Source organism: Tyto alba, unplaced genomic scaffold (assembly GCF_018691265.1).
Source record: "Tyto alba isolate M040663 unplaced genomic scaffold, T.alba_DEE_v4.0 Super-Scaffold_8, whole genome shotgun sequence".
Classification (NCBI taxonomy): domain Eukaryota; kingdom Metazoa; phylum Chordata; class Aves; order Strigiformes; family Tytonidae; genus Tyto; species Tyto alba.
Window position 1 is genome coordinate 22,932,657 of NW_024881329.1, and position 22,979 is coordinate 22,955,635.

General features: G+C 41.7%; 4 protein-coding genes across 4 annotated transcripts; 2 read left to right on the forward strand and 2 right to left on the reverse strand.

Annotated features, from left to right (window-relative positions):
- Nucleotides 1-368: 368 nt before the first annotated feature.
- On the reverse strand, nucleotides 369-2,153 carry LOC104359400 (keratin-associated protein 21-1-like). The gene is made up of 2 exons (XM_009965145.3): nucleotides 2,074-2,153; nucleotides 369-1,173 (listed from the first exon to the last, which is right to left on the reverse strand). Exon 2 carries the CDS (start codon nucleotides 1,150-1,152, stop codon nucleotides 787-789), a length of 366 nt encoding a protein of 121 aa, XP_009963447.1. The 5' UTR covers nucleotides 1,153-1,173; nucleotides 2,074-2,153; the 3' UTR covers nucleotides 369-786.
- A 1,673-nt stretch (nucleotides 2,154-3,826) lies between these two features.
- Nucleotides 3,827-5,673, forward strand: LOC116960554 (keratin-associated protein 19-2-like). The gene is made up of 2 exons (XM_032988287.2): nucleotides 3,827-3,845; nucleotides 4,720-5,673. Exon 2 carries the CDS (start codon nucleotides 4,740-4,742, stop codon nucleotides 5,022-5,024), a length of 285 nt encoding a protein of 94 aa, XP_032844178.2. The 5' UTR covers nucleotides 3,827-3,845; nucleotides 4,720-4,739; the 3' UTR covers nucleotides 5,025-5,673.
- Nucleotides 5,674-9,596: 3,923 nt separating this feature from the next.
- LOC104359398 (claw keratin) lies at nucleotides 9,597-10,915 on the reverse strand. The gene is made up of 2 exons (XM_032988286.2): nucleotides 10,895-10,915; nucleotides 9,597-10,524 (listed from the first exon to the last, which is right to left on the reverse strand). The coding sequence occupies exon 2, from the start codon at nucleotides 10,504-10,506 to the stop codon at nucleotides 10,183-10,185; it is 324 nt and encodes a 107-aa protein (XP_032844177.1). The 5' UTR covers nucleotides 10,507-10,524; nucleotides 10,895-10,915; the 3' UTR covers nucleotides 9,597-10,182.
- A 6,475-nt stretch (nucleotides 10,916-17,390) lies between these two features.
- On the forward strand, nucleotides 17,391-17,922 carry LOC116960563 (cornifin-B-like). The gene has a single exon (XM_032988295.2). The coding sequence runs from the start codon at nucleotides 17,407-17,409 to the stop codon at nucleotides 17,857-17,859; it is 453 nt and encodes a 150-aa protein (XP_032844186.2). The 5' UTR covers nucleotides 17,391-17,406; the 3' UTR covers nucleotides 17,860-17,922.
- The last annotated feature ends 5,057 nt before the right edge of the window (nucleotides 17,923-22,979 follow it).

Sequence of the window (22,979 nt, forward strand, 5' to 3'; positions counted from 1 at the left end):
TTGCAGTTATCTATGACCTCTTCAATATCAGATCACAGCCAGTGATGGATCGTGTCTTAACCACATCACATTAGCCCAACTGCAGCACTGGAGTATTTTAAATGAACCTTTTTTTTTTTTTTTTTTTTTTTTTTTTTTCAATACACCAAGCAAAAGCCCAGAGTTGTAGAAATATGCATAACCAGAGATACAGCTGAAGTTTCTTGCAGCTACAAAAGTCTATGTTTCTTAGCTCATGGAGGACAAGTCTCTCCAAGCAAATCCTTGAGTACACAAAGTTAACAACTTTGCCACCCAATCTGTGTGATCTGATTAATTCCAAGATACTGAAGAAATGCATGTGAGAAAATAAAACCAGAAATACAGTATTGATGCAGTATAATTTTTAATATGAGTGAAAGGCTGATATACTTTCAAAGGCATACAGAACTGAAAGACTACATTCCCAAAGACATATTACACCCTGCCTATACCATTCATTCAGAGTTAATGTTTTGTACATCATTGCAACAAATGTAAAAGCCAGTTTACAAAGAACCGCGGTGTCAAGGAGAAACAAGCTTTTCATCGAGAGGAGTGTTTGGGTGGCAACAGAGCAAGCGGACACGAAGCAAAACAAGGATAAATCATCGCAAGCACTTCAACAGCAGCACAGAGCGCTCATCTTCTGTGGAGGGTGGCTGCTGTCACCAGGGCTCTGCATGTTGGGGACGGCTGTTGCCAAGATTCACCGTCAATCCGTGCTTGCCAGACCTGGGTTGATCTTCATTTCAGGGATTGCTGGGTTTAGCAGGGGTAGCAGCTCCCATAGCCGAACCTTTGGCCATAGCGTGAACTGTAGGGGTAGCCATAGCGGCCAGAGTAAAAGCCTGGGTAGCCATAGCAGTCCCCAGAGCCATAGAAGCCCCTATATCCACCGTACAGACCCCCATAGCCATAGCAGTCCCCAGAGCCATAAATGCCCCGGTAACCGTACAGACCGCCGTAGCCATATCGGTCCCCAAAGCCGTAGAGGCCTCGGTAGCCATAAAGGCCCCCGTAGCCCCGGTAGCCGCAAGGGCTCCCACAGTCATAGCTCCGGTAGTTGTACAGGCTCCCGTAATTGCAGGGAGAATAGCAGTCATCCTCGCACTGGCTTTGGAGGAAAGTCATCTTTCTGCGATGGAGACAAACCTGAAACACAGCAGCAGGGAGGAAAGCAAAAGTAATAAATAGTTCCAGCAGCAGTAACAGTCTTAAAGCCCAAAGACTTCTTCACTGGCCCCATGAGACCATGGACAAAATAAAATGATGATGAAATTCCTCAGCTCTTTCTTGCATCCTATTTCTATCATTTTCTCATTTACCCATTGTTTTTAAACCATTTTATTTCTTTCCTCACTTACTGAGATTGGTGAAAACACTGACTGTGGAAAATAGCTGTTAGAGAGCAAAACTTCCTTGCTGCTGTTTCAGGATTTTTCTTAGAGACTATTGTTAGGAGTTAACAATCCTAAATTTCCTTTAGGGTATCAGCTTTTCATAGAGATCTACATTCCCAAAACCTTCAAGAAAGTCTTCAAGAAAGCTTAACGTGTCTGATATTTGCCATGATGACACACTTCAGCTTTTGGGTCCCTTGCTCCAAATCCTATTTCAGTGATTTACACCAATTTTCATTGGCATCTGGAAATGCTGACCACACATGCAAGAAACTATGGAGCATTAGCACACATGAGAACATCTGCTGTCCTACCAAACATACCTGAAGACCTCCTTTAAAATAAGCCAGAGGATTTATGGAAGAACCCACTGAAGGGCACAGTGGGGAAACCCTTCTCTAAGTCTGCTGGAGGCAGCTTTGCAGATCTAACGTTAACCCGCGATCCTTACTGGGGAACCAGATACCAACAGGACCAGGAAAGTTTCAGCCCTCAGCTTTAAAACTTAAACCCTCCAGTTTCCTACAATGCAGTAAGCACATATACAAGATACAGAGAAATCTTAAATTTCAGAGAAGCCACAATCCTAACATAAATCACTAAAGCAAAAATTCTAGTCCTTATGAAGAGACTGAATGGAGAAAAAGCTTACCGAGTTCACCAGGAGGAGGAGAAGGTGAGAGAGCTGATGAGAAGCCTAGAGTTCTGAGCCCTTTTTATACTGTTTCTTTGCCTGCCTGGCTTATCTAAGACGCCCTGTGCATTCAAAAGGTTTCTAGCCTTATTGGTTGGAAAACAAATTTGCCTGTACACGTCATATCTTCAATTAATATAATTTTCTTCATTGTTTGGGATTATTAGTGTGTTCCCAGCCTCCCATGTCACATGCATTACAGGTTTCTTTCATCTTAAAATTTTCTGGGCCAACTACATTCCTGATATCATTTTATTGTCTTCACTGACAAAACTGAATTTTCTTTTCATATAATACAAAAGCATTTACATGTTCACAAAGCCACTGGAGAAAGAGAAATTTTCAGCAAAAAAAGGAAACCTTCCCAAATGTTTGAAAATATCTGTTGAAAATATCTAGAAACTCTGATGCATCATGGCACAAGCTTCCTGTTCAAAGGAAATGTAAACATTTATTTAGTTATTGTATATTAAACTACATAGTAACTTCAGGAAACAGGACCGGCACAAACTGAAAATAAATCTTAACTGCATTCCTCCAAAGTGGTCATGGTGAATAAAAGTCATGCTGATTCACGAGCAGAAAAAATTATTTCAATGGAAATACAACTAGCAGTTTAGTTCACTAGAGGGCTTGACTGCGAGTTCAGCAGAACAAAGTGGAGAACACAAGTATGAACTTGGTGTGGGAAATAATAAACAACAAGAAATTTGTAAGATGTACTAAATGCTTTTTTCCAAGAAACCATGTTAATATTTCTTTGAAAAGAATCAAGTACATGTATCTAATATGGTATAACAGCAAGGAATGCTGGAGTTTACTGCAGAACTCCTTGTATGACCTTCACCTAATTTCTGGCATTAATTTGAATATAAAATAAGGGCAATAATGAGCAAGCAGGATGTTGAGGCTTCCTCAGAATTTTGAATACCAAAGCATTTCATAAACCCTCATTAATGTTTTCAATTTGCAAAGTGTTGCAGTATTTAAATATTAATAGTTTGTCACTGAAAGACACCCCCAGATTTAATAACATGGTCACTTACAAGACACATCAAGGTCTCTTGTTTCTAAGTCCTAATAAGGTGATGTATTATATGTTTCATAAAAGTCAAAAACTATAGAAAAAAAAATCATTTAAAATAGGAAGAGATATTTGGGAACATTCATAAGGCAGCTGAAAAATTTCTTCAAAATTGCCGTTGTAGAACCTGAGACAAAAATCAACGTTGCTGGCAAGAGTTCCCCACCAACATCACTGGGCAGTATATACAGGTCATGATGATGCTGAATAGAAGTACTACGATGTTTCAGCACACCAACGAAAAGCCTACTCCTTTTCTCCCCTATGTGTTGCACCACAGATGCAAAAGCCAAGCCAATGGAGCACCTATAAGCAGACTGCGCAACCAGTAATGGTCTAAGCATCTCACCAAAATTATTCATATCCATCCAACTACAAAGAATTCCATGCAATTTTACTATAAATGCGCTGAGCCCATTTCTTCTTGTTTTAAGATGAAAGAAATTCTAGAAGTATTACACACGTGTCATAACATCAAACTTTGAAAATATGAAAATCACTGACTCCAATTACATGAACTGAAGGAATAATGCATGCAACAAGATATGTTGTATAACTATCACCTAAGTTTAAGAAGGTATATATATGGACCTACAACTCCAGAATTTTATTCACTTCTCTCGAGCTACTCCCCTCGGTGAACCAGGTAAGTCAATACTAACTTTACTCTCTCATATACGTATATTTCTGTGTATATATGTTTATGTTCGTATAAATATTTGCCTCTGTGTGTGCATGGACATAAATATATATATATTAAAAAAGGCACTGGTATGTACATATATAGATGACATACAGAACGTGTGTCTATATATATGTACAGACATTATATAAGCAGTTTCTTGTCATTTTGGAGCTAATCTCAAACACAAAATTCTCTGCAACACCAGGGAATTCCTCCATGGAAACCTTTTTGCTCTTCCTTTACTTTTTTAGGAGTAGGCTTTAAAGCACTGAAAATTTGAAGTTTACTGCCACAATTTTGGCCATTAGTAATTTCCAGTTCCCATCTATTTTCACTAGGTTTTGTGAATTCAAACTCTAGATAAAAACTTTAGGAAACATCTACTACTTCAAGTAGATAACCTGGAAGGAAATTCCTCCATTTCACTGCATGCTTTGTGTTTATTCCACAATGAGTGGCACACAGCACTACAGGAGATAAGGGAATGCATGTTATCAGTTGATGGTCTCATCTGAATAAGCATCAGTACTTGAACTGGTATATATTCTAATTTCTCTAACTTCTGGGGTAGGAGAATTTAGTCCTCGGTAAAAAAAAAAAAACAAACATATTTTCCATCTATAGTCAGCCATTTTCAAAAGTTGAGGGGGTAAAAAAAAATAGAAAAGTTGTTTGGGATTCAGGAGATTAGAAAAATAAATGAGGTGGTTAGGAGGATGAAAAAGACCTGCAGGTGGGAATGAGTTGCATTTCATCAGCTCTGTCTGAACTTTGAGCCTTTCGTCCTGCTGTCAGCAGCCCATAAATTCATCTTGCTTCTGGGTGTGTGTTTCAGGTTACCTGCACCAACAAAGGATGACTTTCTACAGGGACCTCTGTGATGATGGGTGCTATTCACCATTTGGTTATGAAGACCTCTATGGTTTTGGGGGCCTGAATGGCTACCGATTTGGGAGCCCATATGGTTACTACCGGGACCAGTACCGATATGGCAGCCCATATGGCTACAGAAGCTTTGGGAGTCTGTATGGGAACAGAGGCTTGAATGGTTATGGGGGTTATTATGGGTATGGGGACTTGGACGGGTTTGGGTACGGCTACCCCTTCTCTTCTCGTTTTGGAAACAGATACAGCTATTGAAACTGCTCTCCACGCTGAACCAGCAGAAATAGCAAACAAGAAATGAAATGCAGGACATGGATTCATGGATAAGTTTATGATGCTGAGAAATGCTGAGCACCCATGTCTCTGGCTGAGTTCAGTAGGACATGGGATGCCAGACTGCATAAGACTACCCCATATGTAACACTCTTTAATACCTCCTGTTTCTTCAACTATTACTCTAAAGGGCAACTTAAATTACAGCAAGTACTGAGGCACCTTTACAGCATGTTGACAGAGTAAGGCAAGACTTTCCAGGTGTGAGTAAAGTGCTTTTTAAGTTAACTCTCAGCCACTTTTTATTGCCATAGTAATAGGAGTTTCTGCAACCACCATGGACGAGTCCACTTTGGTCAGCTATAAACTTCATCAAAGATGACATCTAGTAGAGAAGCTCCTGTTATATATTCATGCTGTGCCTCATCTGGCAGTGAACATGATTTACCAGCAACTCTGTGAGCAACAAACATGTCTGGACTGTCAAACTCCACCGTTTCCACAACAAGAAAGGCTCATCCAACATCAAACACACTCTCCTTGCTGAAGACCCTTTTGTAAAATTTGCTAACTTATTCTTTGTGTTACTCACTGTTTCTCATTGTCATTAAAATTACTCTGCTTAATAGTATCAGATGTCCAGTTTTCCCTTTTTGTCTGTGCTCATTCACCACTGTAAAGGAACCAGCAGCACTGCCACTCTAACCACCTAGACAATAAGAGGGAGGTCTAGACTCCAGATGTTAGAGAGTATTACCTCATCTCCATCTGAAATACTCCAGCCCCAACTCATTTCCCAGAGCAGGAAGAAGTTTTACCTTATTTTAACCAAACTGTGATCCTGGGTTTGTATAAATACTTCAGAAAAGGGCATGACCTGACTGTCTGTATTACCAAACACACACCCTCCTGAAGGAAATTAGGTTTTGTGCTTGAAAAATAACTTTCAAAAGGAAGAGATTGAGTGGAAGTCTCATGGTTTACCAAGGAAAGATAGCAATGATATTCAAGGTTGAAGGCACCCAAGAGAAAATACCAAAGGCAACCAAGCCATGACCATCTGCTAGAAAGATCATCTCCTTTGCAAACTGAACAACCAAGTTATTCAGGGAGTTCTTGTCAGCCTCTTCCATGTCATTTTAGGAGACTGAGTAGTCTTGATTTAGATTTATAATATTCAAGATTATAATCTGGCATGGAATAAGGTGGTTCAACAAGCATAGCCTAGACAAAACTGCATGGATCCCATGCAAGCCCAGTTATACATCAAAGACATCACCAGGAGTCAAACATCTTGTTGCAGAAGTGACTGTAAGGGGGCACCTCTGGGCTGATTTTCAAGAGATATCCTTCTTGTCTAGCCCTTTGCTTCTCATGGTGGCCACCTGCACAAGCATTTCTTCTTTCCTCAGCTGACAGAGAAAAATGGAGGAAAGGGTGAAGAAAATAACTAACAGAGCAGGCTGGAGAAGCACTTTCACAGGCAAAAAAAAAACAGATATAGTCAGTAGAATAGTCCCCCAAGCTGTAAATGCTATTCCTCCAGTCCAAAGTCTATTTCTTTACATCCATGTCATTGCTTTCACTTAAACCATTTGACCTTGAACGGGACCATAGCAGAAGATGAGCCCCACAAATCCACTTCCTTGTCTGGGAAGGAGCAGCCACAGACAAGAGATGGGCCTGGTCTGCTGCCTCATCGCTCAGGGCTTGTCTTTGTGTCCTAGTTTGAGCAAGACAGAGCCAGATCAGGATGCCCCAGGAAGGGGATAAGGGCAGCAACCTCCACCCTATCCTCCTAGCAGGGCACGTCAGCAGTAAATCAGTACAACCTCTGAAACTGGCAAAGCTATTAAGACAGCTTTTGTAATCCTTTTGCTAGCTGCTGTCAGCAGCAAAAAGGGCTGGGTTCCCCAGGGAAAACATTAAGAAATGGTAGAGTCTCTCAACACAATAAATTCAGCTTATCTCCCTTGGATGCCTTCTGGCACACAAGGCTTTTCCCACCTGCACGTACAGTGCAGAAGGGCTTACACAGAGGTGCACAGGAATAGAGACAGAATACGACATGGAAAGCCAAAGATTTAGGTGAAATTCTCAGCCTACCCATGGTCTTTTGGCCCCAACTTAACATCAGGTCCCTGTCCACATTTGACAATGCAGCAGTATTTATGATGTTTCTTCCCTTCACCACGTCTCAGTTCATTACCAGAGGCACTGCCACTTCCGACAGCGGGTGCAATCACCACCCGATGCCTGGGGAACATGGTTGTAATTGCCTGCCATCCCCAGCCTTCCCAGACCTGTCACCTCCCTCCATCACACTGCCTGAGAGCCGTCTGGGCACCACCTCACTTCCCTTTTTGCTTTGAAGATGCCACTGCTCTCTTTGCGACTCCAGCTCTGCACACCTCTCTGCTACCTCCCAGCCAAGCAGCCTCAGCCCTCCCTTGCTCACCCCCTGATCCAGAATCTCCTCCCCTGCTGCAGGTCAGACTTATGCAAACACTGGAGCCCACAGGGAGGAAAACCAATTTCTCACCCCAGATGCCCCTACCACAGGGCTCTCAGCCTTTAGTTACCAAACAGGGACTGTATCATTTTATTACCTAATCATTAAAGAACATGAGGTTGATCCAAGAACTCCCAAATCGTTGCAGAATCGGGGTCCAAATTATTCCCTGGCCACCCAAGCGTCAGCCAACAGCACTGATGCCAGTTTCCCCAAGGATCCATCCTAACATCTCAGGAAGGTCTGAGTTTCTCATACACTTGTTCAGGGGTGCATGAAGAGCATTTTCCCTGTTTCATAGGGTTTTACGCCCTAAGGCTTAAGAAAAGTTGGATGATTAGAGGAACTTTGTGCCTGCCTATGAGATATTATCATAATAGATGACATGTCTAATTTAGCTAACAGAAAACTAATTCCTGTAATTTCATTTAAACTTCTGAATGCCAGTCTGAAGCAGGATGTAGTTATTGCCTGCATGCAGGAAATTACCAATTTAAATGCACCTTGTGAGCAACCCACACATGAGGCATGCTGCAGGACATGCCTCCAGCACAAAGATTCACTGCAAGAGTGAGAATCATTTTTAAAGAGTAAACTTATCCCAAATGAGAAACTGGACCCCTGGGTATCACACAAAATGGACTAGAACATTTCAGAAAATATTTCTTAAGAGTGCAGTATTACAACAAAAACTTTTAAAAGGAGGTAAAGCGGACCATGGTATAAGAAAAATGATATTATTGGAAGCAATGAGGGAAACAAGAAGCATTTCAAGATTCGCTATATTTAGATTAATATCCTTAGCCCATAATGCAATAATGAGCCCAAAATACATTAATAAATGCTTCTACTACTAGCTTAAAAAAAAACATTAGTAGCTTCTTGGTAAGATACTCTATATCTTTAGTCCTCTGAAAGCATCAGAGCATTTCACAGGAGTAGCTTTTATATTGAAGTTAATAAAAGGGGTATTAAATAGTTCCACAGAAATCCACTGGCAAAATTTCTTCATTTTATGACATTTGGTGCTTTGTGGTAACTGCAAGTCTCAATTTATTCAATGGAAAGGGCAACTTGATAGGCCCTAATAATAAACTCCAGTTCCTTTCCAAATACACCATTAGCATAACAATAAAGATTTCTTCATCTGGCTTTTGAGGTTTGGGGGATTTCTCTTTTGTATGGAAGGACTACGTGGTTGGTGAGAATCTGGTTTAATCACCTTGTCTAAGTCTCACCAACAGCCAATTACACACTATTACAATGCCTGGTCAACTTTGTTTTCCTTACAAGTAAGGATAATAGTTCTCCAAAGAGTGACTACTATGAAATAATCCAGCATTCTCATGTCAGCCTGTGATAGGGAATTATACTGTTTCTGTAACAAAGTATTTGTCTGTTTGCTACAGTATTTGTTACAAAGTGTTTCTGTAACACTAGCTAACATTTCAAACATACTGCAACACAGAAAGCTTGTGAAATGTTTATTTTTGATATATTCCTGAAGAAATTCAAAATTCCATGAATGAATATCACCATCCATTTTCACATGCAGAGGTTACATTGTTGTAAAACATTAGGCAGAGCAGTAAAGTCAGAATTTAGTTTTTACACTTAAAAATAGCAGCTTTTACATAACACTTGATTTCAGGTTCTTCTTGCTAATATGGACTCTCCATGTACCTCTAATCTAATTCATTGTATCACTGCCCAGATGGGGAGGTTGAGCCTGAGGACAAGAGCTAACAGGTAACACACTGTGCCAGAAAAGCCAATATTGAGCAAAGAGCTCCACAGAGCTGAGCAAGGCCGGGGAAAATGAAAGCAAAGACCTGGCAGAAGTTTCATGAAGGGACAGGTACAGCATAGAGGTTGCTGTGCAGAGGAGACACACACACAACCCGCTGCCAAATCTCTCAAGGATATCATTGTCCTGAAGCAGAACGACGGGATCAGTTTGGTGCAGCAGGACAAAGGCACCTGAAGCAGGAGGAGCAGAGGGGAACACACTGACTTGCACACGCGTGTAAAGGCCAATAACATGTTGCAACGTCATGTTTAATGAGAAAGAAGCAGATCATACAGAGACAGGATTATGTAGTACAGATTACAAATTGCCCGCAACCTGTGGTTTGATGCATGATTCATGTAATAACTGATGTTGCTTCCCTATTGCAGCTCTGTTGATACTCAGCCCTGATCATAGCAAGACACATACAGTACAGAAACAGAGCATAGGCTAGTTGACTTTGACTCCACAACCCTTTTTTATCCATCAGTAGCCACAGAAAGAGCCTACAAAGGGATCTAAAATGGATGTCATGCCAGATCCTTTTACATTGCCACAATGATACCTACAAGCCCAAAGGAATTATCAATATAGTCCATAGCATTGAGAACAGAGGACTTCAAAAGACAATATAGCATTAGAAAAAGAAAATCAGGAAGGGTCATCTGAGAAGATTGTAAATGGATTTTTCAGAAGATCTGAGCATCTACAGATGCATTTAGTGGCAGCCTCACATGGTCAACCCTTTCTAAATTCTGTGTCCTGGAGCTTGGCCACATGTTCACTCCCCGCTTGTCATCTCCTGGACATTCTTCTTTCAGTAGCAACCCTCACTAGGTTTAGCACGGTCTACAGCTTCCAACTGGGTATCCCCATGCCCATCTGGCACCACCATAAACATGGGAGCCCCCAGGAGCACGGGCAGCACTAAAGCCAGTTCCAACTTCAGGGGCTCCTGCAGATCCCACGACGCTCTGCTGCGGGAAGGTGCTGAGGATCGGCCCAGGGAAGGTCACAACCACCGGCGGAGGGTAGATCACCACCCTGGAGTCGGGACACTGCCGAACACAGGGCTCGTTGCAACTGTCAGCAATGGGCTGTGGCACAGCCACCCCGCACGGGGAGGCACCACCGTCAGTGCACGGGCTTAGAGAGTGCACCATTTTTCAGGGATGGTTAATCTGAAGCATAAGGGAATAGAATAAAAATAAGGCACACATTTTTAAAAGTTTCATGATCAAACATAGTAGTAAAAGACTATCAACAGGCTAGAGGGAAAGGCAGAATTTTCATAGCTCAGTTCCTAGAAGACATCTACAAATCTTGTGTTGAACACAAGAACATCTGGAAATGAGTTTTCATGAAAAATTAACTGGAGCTAATCACCCAGATCTGTATTTACCAAAGCCAATAACTGAACAGTCACAAATTTATTAATTCACATCAAGAAAACTTCAGACTGGTATCAGACTATTTGTACAGGAATCACCTTGACTTAAAAATACCAAAAAAAAAGGCTTTGTTAGAAAAATGAATTCAGATAGAACTTACCTACTTCACAAGAGAAATAAGACAAATGATCATACAAGATCTGATGTTGAGCACTTTTATACTCACCCTTAGACTGCCCAAAGTATGAATCACCTATGTGCATAACATCCTAATCAATTACTAAACACATTTCTTTCAAGACTTAACTTCGTTAATGAATGTCAATTGTTTTAAATAAATCACTCTTTGTAATTATTAGCTTGCCCTTCTACCCTGGATGACCTGTACTTTACTGCCTTCCAGTCTCTGCTATTTCAAAACTTTATATAGAGGGGATACTCTGTCTCTGAATCTTCAAGACAGATAAAATGTTTATAATGGTTCATGCTTGATGTCTTCCATGAATGGACTTGTTCCTGGAGAGGTTGTAAACAGCCATTTGCTTGGAAGAAAACATACTTGGCTCGGTCCAGAAAGAGTTGTACAAGTGAAGGATAACCTGTGTTCTCTGCCTATGGGTAGCCATGTTCATCATTCTGTGATGAAATTAGGCTAATACACTGCCTGACCAAAGCTCTGACACAATGTAGAAATCCTGAATTTTATAGAGTTATATATTGAACTTAGTCAGTGCACCTCTTCCAATTAGACACCAAGCATGCATTTCTTTGCACATATAAGCTTTAACAATAAAAAAGGAAAAAAGGGTAAGGCCATATTTTGTATGAAATTAAATGTCCCATACTGCAAATCATGAGCTGATTAAGGGAATGGGGAAAAGGCAATAAATAGGGTGTGGCCTAGGCAAGACCTTGTCAAGAATTTTTTCCAGTGAGTCGCTTCTTCAATAAAAGGGCACCAAAAGCCATTATAATAACACATGTTGCACATGTAGAACAACAAATGGAAGAAGTATTTTGGAATCCCAGCTGCTGATGAATCGCAACTGCCAGTATGGGGTTATCATCAAGGTTTAAACATCAGCATGAGGAGGAGTTTTTCTGACACTCAGCAGTGGTCAGCAACAGATGCCAAGGTCGGCAGTGGCATATGCCATACGGACCCTCCCACCAGGCCACAGGGAGTAACAGCTTGTCAAAAACAAAGATTTTGCTACTTCTGTAGTAATAGAGATTACACTTCTTTGGGATGTTCTATTATGCTAAATCTCATCTCAAAACGTTCACCCTTTCTCCCAGCAAAAGCAAGTTCTTTCAAGGAAAAGCCTTCCTTTGGTAGAGTTAGAGGTCAACGCGGTAATACTGCAGGACAAAGTTTTCCCCCCCCTCTTCCAAATGATCACAGGGGAAACTTCTTATATATCATCAGCTTCACAGCAAAATTACTCTGAAGGGCAGGACTAGACCCCATTGCATTATATGCTACTGTGGAGTAGAAACTTCAAACAGGATTTTCACAACAGTGGGAAATGACTGGGATGCTTTCCTACTTTAATTGCATACTGAGATCTATCTTCATAGTGTCATGATGTTTGAGGATGACATAAGATATTTGTAATTCCTTTGGAAAACTGGTTCTGCTTTTTCTATAATTGAAGATAACCATGTGAATTGCAACATAAGTCTTTATCCTAGCTTAGATTGGGTAGCAATTTATCCCTAAAGTCATTCCTCAAAAACATCGAAATTAAATACCTAACTACTATTTTCAAGTTAATTTGTTGAAGATAAAACTAAACATTAAGTTTTATTTTAGAAACGTATTGAAGATCTTGACTTTTCAAGACATTAATGTGAGAGGAATCCATGCTGCTGGGATTTGTTTCCTTCTCTGCTTCAGACTGCTTGGGGTTAATGTCACTTCAGGGTCCATTCATCTTAACATAATTGCTAACACTGACAGTAGGCAGGCCAAAGCTTTCTGAAAGCATTTTCAAAGCACATTGTAAAAGTTCATTAGTGTTCTAAACTGATGTTGTCATATGTATTTAACAAGAGTATTACAACTGCCAGCTCAAGCACTACCGGAGAAGACAAGGCAATAAGTGATGAGTCAACCAGTGAACCACAGCCAAAACTCAGTACCTGAAGAGTGCGTCCATAAGGAAATAATGCAACAAAACAGTGCACATGTCAGCTCAATTTACCGGTTAAAACAAGCTTAAGAATCAAGTTCCAGCACCTTAAAAACTAAAGATACTAAACACAAAAATCATCATCTTTGTATCCATCAGGAGACAGAAAAAAAAACCTGAACCACAGACAAGCCATCAACAGCTTCAACCACTCAGAAAGAGTTGACAGGGCACATTTATTCTGTATTTAACTGAAATGTTAAGATTCTTGAAAATACTTTAATAGTCCTCTGTCTGTAAGGATATGCAGGAAAGACATAAAACCTTAAAGGACCAAGCTAGAGTTCACCACAAGAGCAAGGAGCTCTCTGAAAACATCCATTTGATTATACTGTTCAAAAAAAACAGACAGATATCAAGAATCCAACCCATCCCCAAGACCATTGAAACACGACAACAAATAGATCTTATTTATGAAGTTTAAAACTCCAAAAATGTGTGTGGTTTAGTGTGCACACCACAGCAGGTGAGGCAGGAACCTTAGCAATAATTACATCAATTACATGTTGGCTTTGGCTAATAAGGACTTTGTGCCCCAAAAGGTGTCCTCTCCACAAGACTGACTAGGAAACTATATAAAGTAATTTGAGGCTCACTGCTTCATCTGTTTCTCCTCCTCAAACCAGGTATGTGTGATCAGCTCAACTGCTTTATAACTACCATGCTACAACTAAATAGACTGTAACCTAGGGAGGCTTAACACATTTAATTTCATAACAACAAATATAGACATGAGAAACCACTGAGGTTTCTCCCACTTTGTCTTAAAACTAGCAACACCATAAAGGCTGTGAAGAGCCAGCAGTTGCAGGGGGAATTGAGCTTGTTTGTGGCTATGAAAGCGTGGAACATAATATGTAATTTTTAGAAATAAAGCCTACTCAACCCTTGGAATTACATTTATCTTAATTTGTCTTCCTTCAGACAGCAGTTGTGCACTCCACTTTTCCTTTGTAATAAAAGATTGCATTTTACTGTTGCATTCCATGCTTTGTTTCTTTTTCAAAAAACAACAACAAAAAAAAAAAAGTTTTATAAATAAGGCTTTAGATATCCCATGAGTAAAAGTCCAGAGGTATTCTACTTCTGAATGACCAGCCATGAAGCTTGATGCCCAGCTTACAAAACAGGACAGGCTTGGAGGTGTGCTGTAAGCATCCCAAAGACAGCCTTGATGCCCTGTATGCTTCACCAAAGCTATCACTACCGGCCCAGCCTCAAACCACTCAGCATCACTACATTATTCTGCAGAGAATGACACACTTTCCCGTAACTTAACCTTTCATTAGGCACCTTGATAGTTCTCATTGCTCCATGTGATAGCTCTTGCATTGACATTAAGCCATAAGCCTTAAATTCACCAGGAAGGTTGAGAACTAGAGAAAAACACTGAACCTTATGGAACCACACGCCACATGGCATGACCTGTATCAGAGCCTATTCCCACTCTACCCCTCAGTTTTGCTCTACTGATAAATTAAGAGAGTCCTTACAGGTATCATTCAGACCTATATTTCCCCATACAAACAATAGCACTGATAGAATCTATTAAATAACATCTTCATAACAGGACCTCTTAAAACTCCTCACAAATGCTCATTAGTGTTTTATATGAGCCAAGCTCCTCGAGCTGAACTCCATTATAATGCACACCAGCACATATCCAATTTAAAGGACGCGCCTCAAGACATCAAAGGCAACTAATTGCATCACATGTAGGGAGCAGTTTCCTTTCAGATGGCCAAACAAGGCACACATACAGGCAGCATCCTCACAGGCACAGCGGAGGTCTAGGTGCAAGCCAGCAGCTGTTGGAACGGTCAGAGTAAGATAATGGGGTCACACTGGAAAAGCACTCCCCCTCTTTGCTGTTACTGGGATGCCATAACCCAGTCCGACCTTGTAATTCCTTATTTCTCACTGAAGGAACCCGACTAGATCTCACCAACACCATTGTTAATCAAATCAGAGTGCCTGTAGGACCACAGCTGCCTGTATAAAGCACAGCCAGCTTTTAAATCCTTGGCAAAGTCATAGTTCCTTGCAAGTTAGCTGTGCCAGTTTCCAAGCAGGTTTCAATTTGCCACAATTTAAATCCTGGACACAGCCCCAAGGTTTACGCCCCACCAAAAGGCAGTATCATCTTGCCTGCACACCTTCCACTGGCCTTGTTTCCAACTGCAAAAAACAAACAAAAGCAAAGCCTAATAAAAATCAGGGAATGACTGTTATTAAGTTTGAAGAGAACTAGATCAGCCATGCTAGGAGTAGCTGAGTGCCAAGCTTCGGGTACATCTCTCCCAGACTTGTTTTCCTCAACTCCCCCAGGTACCTACCTGCATTTAAATGAACAAAAAGGAAAATGGAGTGAGGACCATCATTGCCCACTCACTCCTGCTGCTTCCTGATTGTCAATCTGTCAAAAGAAGCGTTAAGAGGAGAGAGAGATTTCCTTACATAACTAATGAGGTCAATGGAATAAAAGGCGGTTTTTATTTCTCCCATAAAGATTTAAAATGGAAAGAACCCGCAGGGTGTGTGGTGCATTTCATGGCATTTGGGGATAAAAATTTATTATTAATCACGAGTAAAGTAATTACACCCAATGAAAATGTTACATATAAACAAATTCTCTCTGGGATCTAATTAGTATTTGATACACAGTGGCTCAGGTTTTCCATGCAGTCCAAAAGACCATATAAAAACACGCATTTCCAAGCTTTCAATCCAGTTCTTACTCTCCGCTGTGAGCTCGGTAAGTTATTTGCCTATTTCTAACTAGCAGAATATCCTTTTTTTGGTATTTTGAACTTGAATCTAGATCCTGCAGAAATACTCTGACACTGTGAATTAAGATGGTTGTTTCTTTTAAAGGATCTTTCTTGGGTATTATTTTTTTACAGGCATAGACAGATACAGGCTTTTAAAGTTGAACCCGAGATTTACAGAACCTCTCACAATCTGGGATGTGATGTTTCTACTTTGATCTAGCCATTTGGGTATCCGTATTTTTAAATTTGCTTTCAAAAAAATGAATTCTCCATTTCTCTTATATTAGAGATCACTTATTTTAGTAAAGTAACTATTTCAATTGGCAGCTGACCTTTAGCAACCCAACCAGAGACCGACAGATTACTTCTAGCATACTAGAGAGGCTAATTTTTTTATTTTTTTTTTTATGTGGAATAACTGAAAGAAAGTTTGGTTTCTGCATATTCAAGATACCTTCTATACACGCTTTTTGGGGGCTGCTTCTTTACAAGAGCTAGTATTACCTACCCACTTTCAAAATCTAGCAAGAAAACTCTGATCTAATCCTGCCTGGAATTTCTCCTGTGTCTGCAGTTCATTGTCAGCTGTCTACTTTGTAAACAAATCATGTTGATCTACAGTAGCTGGGACCTGACCCTTGGGAGCTTGCTCTTAGTGTAGTCCTATATATCTGCAAAAGTAGCTGCCGCCAAATTGCAAAGTACAGACGCCCAAGTGCCATTTGTTGATGCTGAGGAAAGCTATTCTGCAGTCAGATTTTAAATTTTAATTAGGAAATCCAATGTCTCAGCACTTCTCTATGCTCAATCACATCCTTGGAATGGACACCTCTTGTCTTCCAAGTGTGGCAGAGACAGCTCTGACATCCCACAGCTCTGCAATGTCTCTTCTCAGCAGCTGGGACAGATCCTGCACCCTCCTGCCTTTGAAGCAAGCCATCTCCATGCCAGGAGCAGTTTAGCTGTGGCAGTACAAGATGTTCCACAGGCTAATTCAGGCAGCTGAGGTACAGACATGAACCTCTCCTGTGATTCTTGCAGCCCTTTAGTCCCCAGCTTCTAGCAGAGTAAACTGAGAGAAAGAGCAAGAGACCACAGCGTAGCCAGTAAAGGAATTGCACAGCTGCATCCTGAGCTGCAGAGTTGCATTTGACTTTTTCTACTCATATGGGACACTGGCATCTTGAGACAGATTTTCAAAAGTCTTTCTGTCCTTAATGAACATCAGGCTTCTAAAAATAGAGCTCTGCCATATCACCCTGCCAATTACAAAGATAACAATCCTCTGTTCCGCAATTTAAATTAGCATGAAGGGCAATACTTATTTTTGCTTTACCTAGTGCCAGCAGAAAGCAATTCCAGCTTCAACTGAAGCGTCTGGAAACAAATAAATGATAGTCCTTGCCAAAAAAAGACGAGAACCTCAGCACTAATTCCAGATATGCCATTGCCTCACTAGCCGAAGCATGCAGGTCACTTCACAAATATGTCTGAAACTCCCCTTCTAAGTATAATAGCTACCTGCTCCACACGACATCTGAAGCTGTGAAAGAGATCCTTAGTTCAAGGCAACGCCACGCAGATGATGGCTGAGAGTCAACGCAGCAGGCTCAAACAGCACAAAGGCAGTTTGTCAGGTACAAGCAGGGAATTAATTTACCTTTCTTTCCTACTTTGTGTTTTAGGGTCATCTCCATCCCAGAACAATGTCTTATTATGGGTACCAATACAAGCAGCAGTGCTATGTTCCAGGTGCAGTGAAGTATGCCACACCAGTCTTCACGCAGTGCCACAACTCCGGGGTGAAGTGCGCGGCGTGCACGCCGTGTGCTTCCAAAGGTGCCAAGATGTGCACCGTGAGGAGGACCATCCAGAGCAGCCCCAGGTGCTCTGCACCATGCTCATCACGGTGTGTTGAGACACACATTGTGGAAGACCACTCTTCCTCCTGTAGTCCCAGGTCTCCTGAGCCCTGCACCGTGGCATTCCCTCAGCCCCTTGTGCAAGGCAGGGAACATCTCTGCGTGTCACACTGTGGGCAACCAGGCGTTACAAGATGCCCTCAGATATGCGCTCCAGCTCACATGTACCAACACAGCTCCTGCCCTTATTCATACCAGTGGTCCAACAGCTACCACTACAACTGTGGGCAACAATAAGCTCCATGGAGTTGCCCACAGAACAACTAGGCGATGAAGAGCAAGATGCCCACCCATAGCTGAGTTCATAGGCACAGCTTTCAGAAGCACAACTCTTCTCCTGCTGCAATCACTGGGGCTTGTGGACAACCTGACACCTTTACAAACCAGCCCTTATTTAATCTTCTCCATGCTATACTCTGCATTAGATTTAGAGGTCTCATAGCTTCATAGCTACAGTCTATCATCTACAGTGAGCTCATATCTCAGCTGCATGAAGACAGTTTTTCCATGACTGCCAGAAAACATTATGTGTTTCACCATGTGCATATTCACTCCCATGGCTGACATTGCATCATCAAAGTGGCCTCAGCCAGCCCTGTGACAACAAAAACCAGGTTCTTTCATGCTAATACTGCTAATACACATTTCTTTCTGCTTTCAAGCTTGTTCCAGAGGAGATTGCGAAGAAGCTGGTTTTTAATTCTGTGCTTTGTTCTATATGAAACCAACAGAAATAAGACAAATAAACGTAAAATGGTGAAAACCAGAACTTGGCTTTCAAGTTAAGAGTGTCTACTGCATGAATCAATTCACTCTGGAAGCACTACTTAAATATCCACCTCTGATGCACCAGCTGGAAGTCAGAGAGTGCTTGCCTTATAGTCTGCATTACATTATTCTTTATGGTATATAACCAACATCTCAGATAATAAAGCCTCTACTGCATCAAACTACCAGCTTTCTATTTTGGTGGGGTTTTTTGTTTGTTTTTTTTTTTTTTTTGTTTTGTTTTTTGTTTTGTTTTGTTTTTTGTTGTTGTTGTTTTGGTTTGGGTTTTTTTTTGTTTTGGTTTGGTTTTTTATTATTATTATTATTTCTTTGTTTTCTTTCTCCATCCCGTTTCACATTTGTCTCAGAGCTGGAAATCCCCAGCTGTACAGCAGCCATGGAAAGACAAGCTCTGCTTCCACCTCTGCTGGTAACAAATACTCAGCTCCCCACAGTGGATCTCAAAACAACTTACAGAAATGCTGAGACAGCTGTAAGATGACTAACAGTGAATCAATAAGCTCCCAGAAAACACTGGAGCTGTCAGGGCAGTGCTCTAACCCTTAGACCACACTCCTGTACACAGTAGGACATTAAACTATTAGGAAATTGAGGCGTTATGACCCCATCCACCAATAAATCCCAATTAAATTTACCCTAAATCATTCCTCATGCATTTACAAGCTGTACCCCAGCAACTCCTTGTGCTTCATCATGAGGCCAGTGGATTCAGGGAGCACGAGGGAGCCCCAGGCAGGCACACACTCCTTCACAGCACAGAAACCAAAGGCTCAGCACAAAACTCCCAGGCTATCAACGACCCACATTGCCACCAACACCCAGCCAGAGTAATGCACCAGTATCAAAGCAAGGCATAGCAGTAATTGTGAAATTTGCAGTGATTCTTTTTTTTTTTCCTATCAGCTATGACATCCATTGAAATTGATAACTCCCAAATATGTCACTTGCAACAAGGTTAGGCAGGCTACAGGACTCCAAATTCAGTTTTATTTGCACAGCAAGGAAACCTCTTTTAAAAGAACAAAAGTTTTGAAGCCAAAACTAAAACAAGTACAGTCTTGGAACCAAAAAAAAAAAAAAAAAAAAAAAAATCAGAGAGAGTAGCTCTGAATTGGCACAGCTTCCCTGGAGTCAGCAGAGGTGAGGATGACTTACACCTGTTCCAGATCTGCTTAATAGGAGAGAAGTAATAAAGTTGTGCTCTCCACCAAGTAGCCAAAGGGCATGCCTCTAATGTGGTCGCATTCGAACAGGGGTGAAGCTGTTTGGCCATAGCCAGCAAGGGGAACACGCTCCCAGTTCCCTCTCCCAGCTGCTGCACTACAGCCTGCGAACGCAGCACATCAGCAGGCTGGCGTTACAGCAACACGAACAAAGGAGCCTTCCTGCATCTCCCCATGGATTTTCCCCCCATACTTTCACGCTACACCCAGGCTTTAAGAGGTGCTAGGTAGTCAGAGGTTTCAGTACCGTGTGTTCATCTGGGGAACTTCTCTGTTTAAGAGCTTATCGCCTCAGTTCATCATGTTCCCTACATCACTCGCCTGCAGACACTTCCCATGTGACCAGTTCTGCTGAGCTCCACCACTCCTGGACAATAGTATTGCAACAAAAATGCATGTAATTTGTATTTAAATACATCTGTCCTATACAGCTGTCTGCTCTTTCAACAAGCTGGGAGACAACGGCCACATTTTTATTATTCCTAATTAAAAACAAAAAGAGTGAGAATGTAGCAAGGCATTTAAAGTATCTCTGCCATTCAGAACTCTCTATCAAACTTTCAGAACTCTCTATCAAACTTTCAGAACTCTCTACAGAGGCAGCCAGATGCATGACTGAGGTTAAATTCAAAATGTCACCAGCCCTGCCCTTGGGTGCTTGTAGGATGAAAGCAAACAGCAAGACAGTCACCTAACCCAAAATTTGCCTTTGACAATGTTACGTTATGTTCTCTATAACTAAAGATTATATAATTAAACTAATCTTTCAAAATGAGTGCTTTCAGCTGTAGCTGATACGCAGCAGTTTTAACTCAGGAACATCACGAAGAATAATTTGAATAAATACTCCAATAAAAAAACATTGTGAAAATAATTAGAACCACAGTCTTTCCAGTTTCAGGTGGGAGAGCCTAGGAACACATTAGAAACCTTTGTCCCATCTCAGATTCAAGTCTTACTCAGTGTTCTTGTCCCCAGCCACTGTCCCACAAGAGGACACTGACAACAGGGGCTTCTCAGAGAGCACAGTAAGTTCTCAACAAGAGTCAGCAGGACCTCAAGCTTTTTCAGTCTGAAGCTGACTTCCCAGGACAAGTTTTTTCTCTCCTGATCTGTTTTGACTTGTCACATAGCTACAGTTTAAAAGGTAGCAGGAAGAGCAAGAAGGCAGAAGTGTGATTTACTGAACAGCAGCATCATCTCTACCAGGCAAGAGCTGAAGTCAACCAGGAGCATTTCATAGCTAGGAATTTGCTCTTTAGTGAATTTCTGGTGCAATTCAAAAGCATAGTAGCTGGTGGTTTGACCCCCATACCATAAAAAACCATCCTGCCTCCAACATCAGCAGCAATGATCCAAAGTCTATCACGCAGAAGCCAACAATTCACAGGAGAGCGGACCTGCAGGCTCCTCTTCCTGATGCGAAGGAAAGCACTTGCCGTGCGTGACCAAACACATCCCTTGCACCAGAAAGGAACCGAGCAGACATCCCCAGGAAAGCAGTTCCCCACGTGCCCCCCAGAGCTGCGTTCCCTGACCCCAGACCAGCACCAGCTCTGCAGCTGCAGCCCATCTGCTCATCATTGCCAGCAGCTGCTGCTCAAACCCTTTCATTTAGAACAGTTTCCCATGTGGCACCTAGAGTTTATTACAACTTTTCAAACTTTTTTTTTTTTTATATTATGTTTGGAGCCAACTTTGTGGTAGCTAACCTTACAAAGCACAGAAGCTGCCTTTATTTCAGGGTGTTATCAGGCTGTTCACTATTTTTAAAGCCCAGCTTCCTGCAGACAGTAATTTACACTGGAGCAGTTCCTTGACATGCTCACAACTGTCACCTGCTGGCTGTGCAACCGTATTTCAGCCACTTGCACTGGAAATAAGGCTCAGGACTTCCAATAGCCCAGAGAGCATCCCAGATATCCCAACACATCCACAATCCCAGCCTGATTAATGCAGTTTAGCTATGCCCTCCTCTGGGCATTACCAGCTTACACACTTCCTGGCTTTTACAGGACCTCCAACAGCAATGAAGCAATCAGCTGCTCTCTTGCAATTAGCCAAGCTGCATTTTCAGCATCGGCACTTCCTTCCCTCCTCAAAATGGGCCAGGTCACGGACACACTTCAGTGCTGACAGCCCAGAACTGAGCAGCTGCCCAACACCCAAAATCCTGGTGATAGAGGAGAGTGAGCAAAAGATTAAGGTGCTGTTCTCTAGAACATTAGGGAGGTGCTTTGATACAAAAGTAGAGGTTGAAAGCAGGTAGAAGCCTCTCAGACTTTCTCTCTGCAATCTATAGCCCAGACATCCAACAGGATCCTACAAGCCAAGGCTTTAACTCCTTGAGAAACTACAGAAACAGACAGTAGAAGAAAACAAGAGCTAGAGCAGCCCCAAGACTGTTCCAGCTAAAGACAGCAGCAGCAAAGCACAGTCCTCCGTAATAGCACATAAGTCAAAACCATCTGAAACCATTTTTCACACTAGCTCTTGATATGGGAATTAAGTACCTGTGGTGGTCTCCCAGGAGGGCTGTAGAGCAGAGCTGCTTAGCAACTTGCAGGACTATCTTCATGCATAGGCGTTTTGCTTGAAATAAATATCCTCCTTGCTAAGAAAGGCATGCCTGCGCGGGCTTCAGCAGAGAAGAAGCTTGCAGATAAATAAACTGATATAAATATGGAGTCCTTTCTGGAAAATTAGTCCAATCAGAGTTTTTTCTACCATTCAGCCAGTAGAATTACCAGCATTGTCTCAATCTATTACAGAGAGGAACAGCAAAGCAGAAAACATCTTTCCACTACATTTAGACCAAGTTTTCCTATTCCTAAACTATAGATATCTTTGCTAGCTTTATAATGCTAGCTCAAATAAAGCACTCTACTGGTAACTAAACCCTACGCCAACAGCTCTCTCAGAAGACCTCCTGGATCAGAAAAGTTCAAAGGTCTGAGGGGGGACAGTTATATTTAGTGTGTGCCTGGGTCACTGGCTAACTAGCATGGGGCAGCTGAGGGCAATCTGTCTCCAAGCAGACATAAATGGGGCATGGGCTAGAGCAGCAGCTGGTTTTTGCATATCAGTAAATAGGTGGGGAGGGCTGGAGCAATATCCTTTGTTACTGATAGTTTTACTTCTTGAGGGATTCTTTGTTCATGGATGGATGTGCTATCTAGGTCTTTCTTTTGGTTGTTGAAGTGAGAGCTGTGGACTGGCTTTAGTAGCTTATTGAGCACACTGGGTAGTGTTGAAACAGGCTCCGTCACATCTTTGATGCAGTGGGTTTGGGGAGAGTTCCGTTGCTAGTTTCTCTCTAGCATAGAAATATGTTCACAACTCCCA

What these genes read in the sequence shown, in the direction of transcription:
- LOC104359400 (XM_009965145.3), bottom strand. Translation starts at nt 1,152, where the DNA reads ATGACTTTCCTCCAAAGCCAGTGCGAGGATGACTGCTATTCTCCCTGC.
- LOC116960554 (XM_032988287.2), top strand. Translation starts at nt 4,740, where the DNA reads ATGACTTTCTACAGGGACCTCTGTGATGATGGGTGCTATTCACCATTT.
- LOC104359398 (XM_032988286.2), bottom strand. Translation starts at nt 10,506, where the DNA reads ATGGTGCACTCTCTAAGCCCGTGCACTGACGGTGGTGCCTCCCCGTGC.
- LOC116960563 (XM_032988295.2), top strand. Translation starts at nt 17,407, where the DNA reads ATGTCTTATTATGGGTACCAATACAAGCAGCAGTGCTATGTTCCAGGT.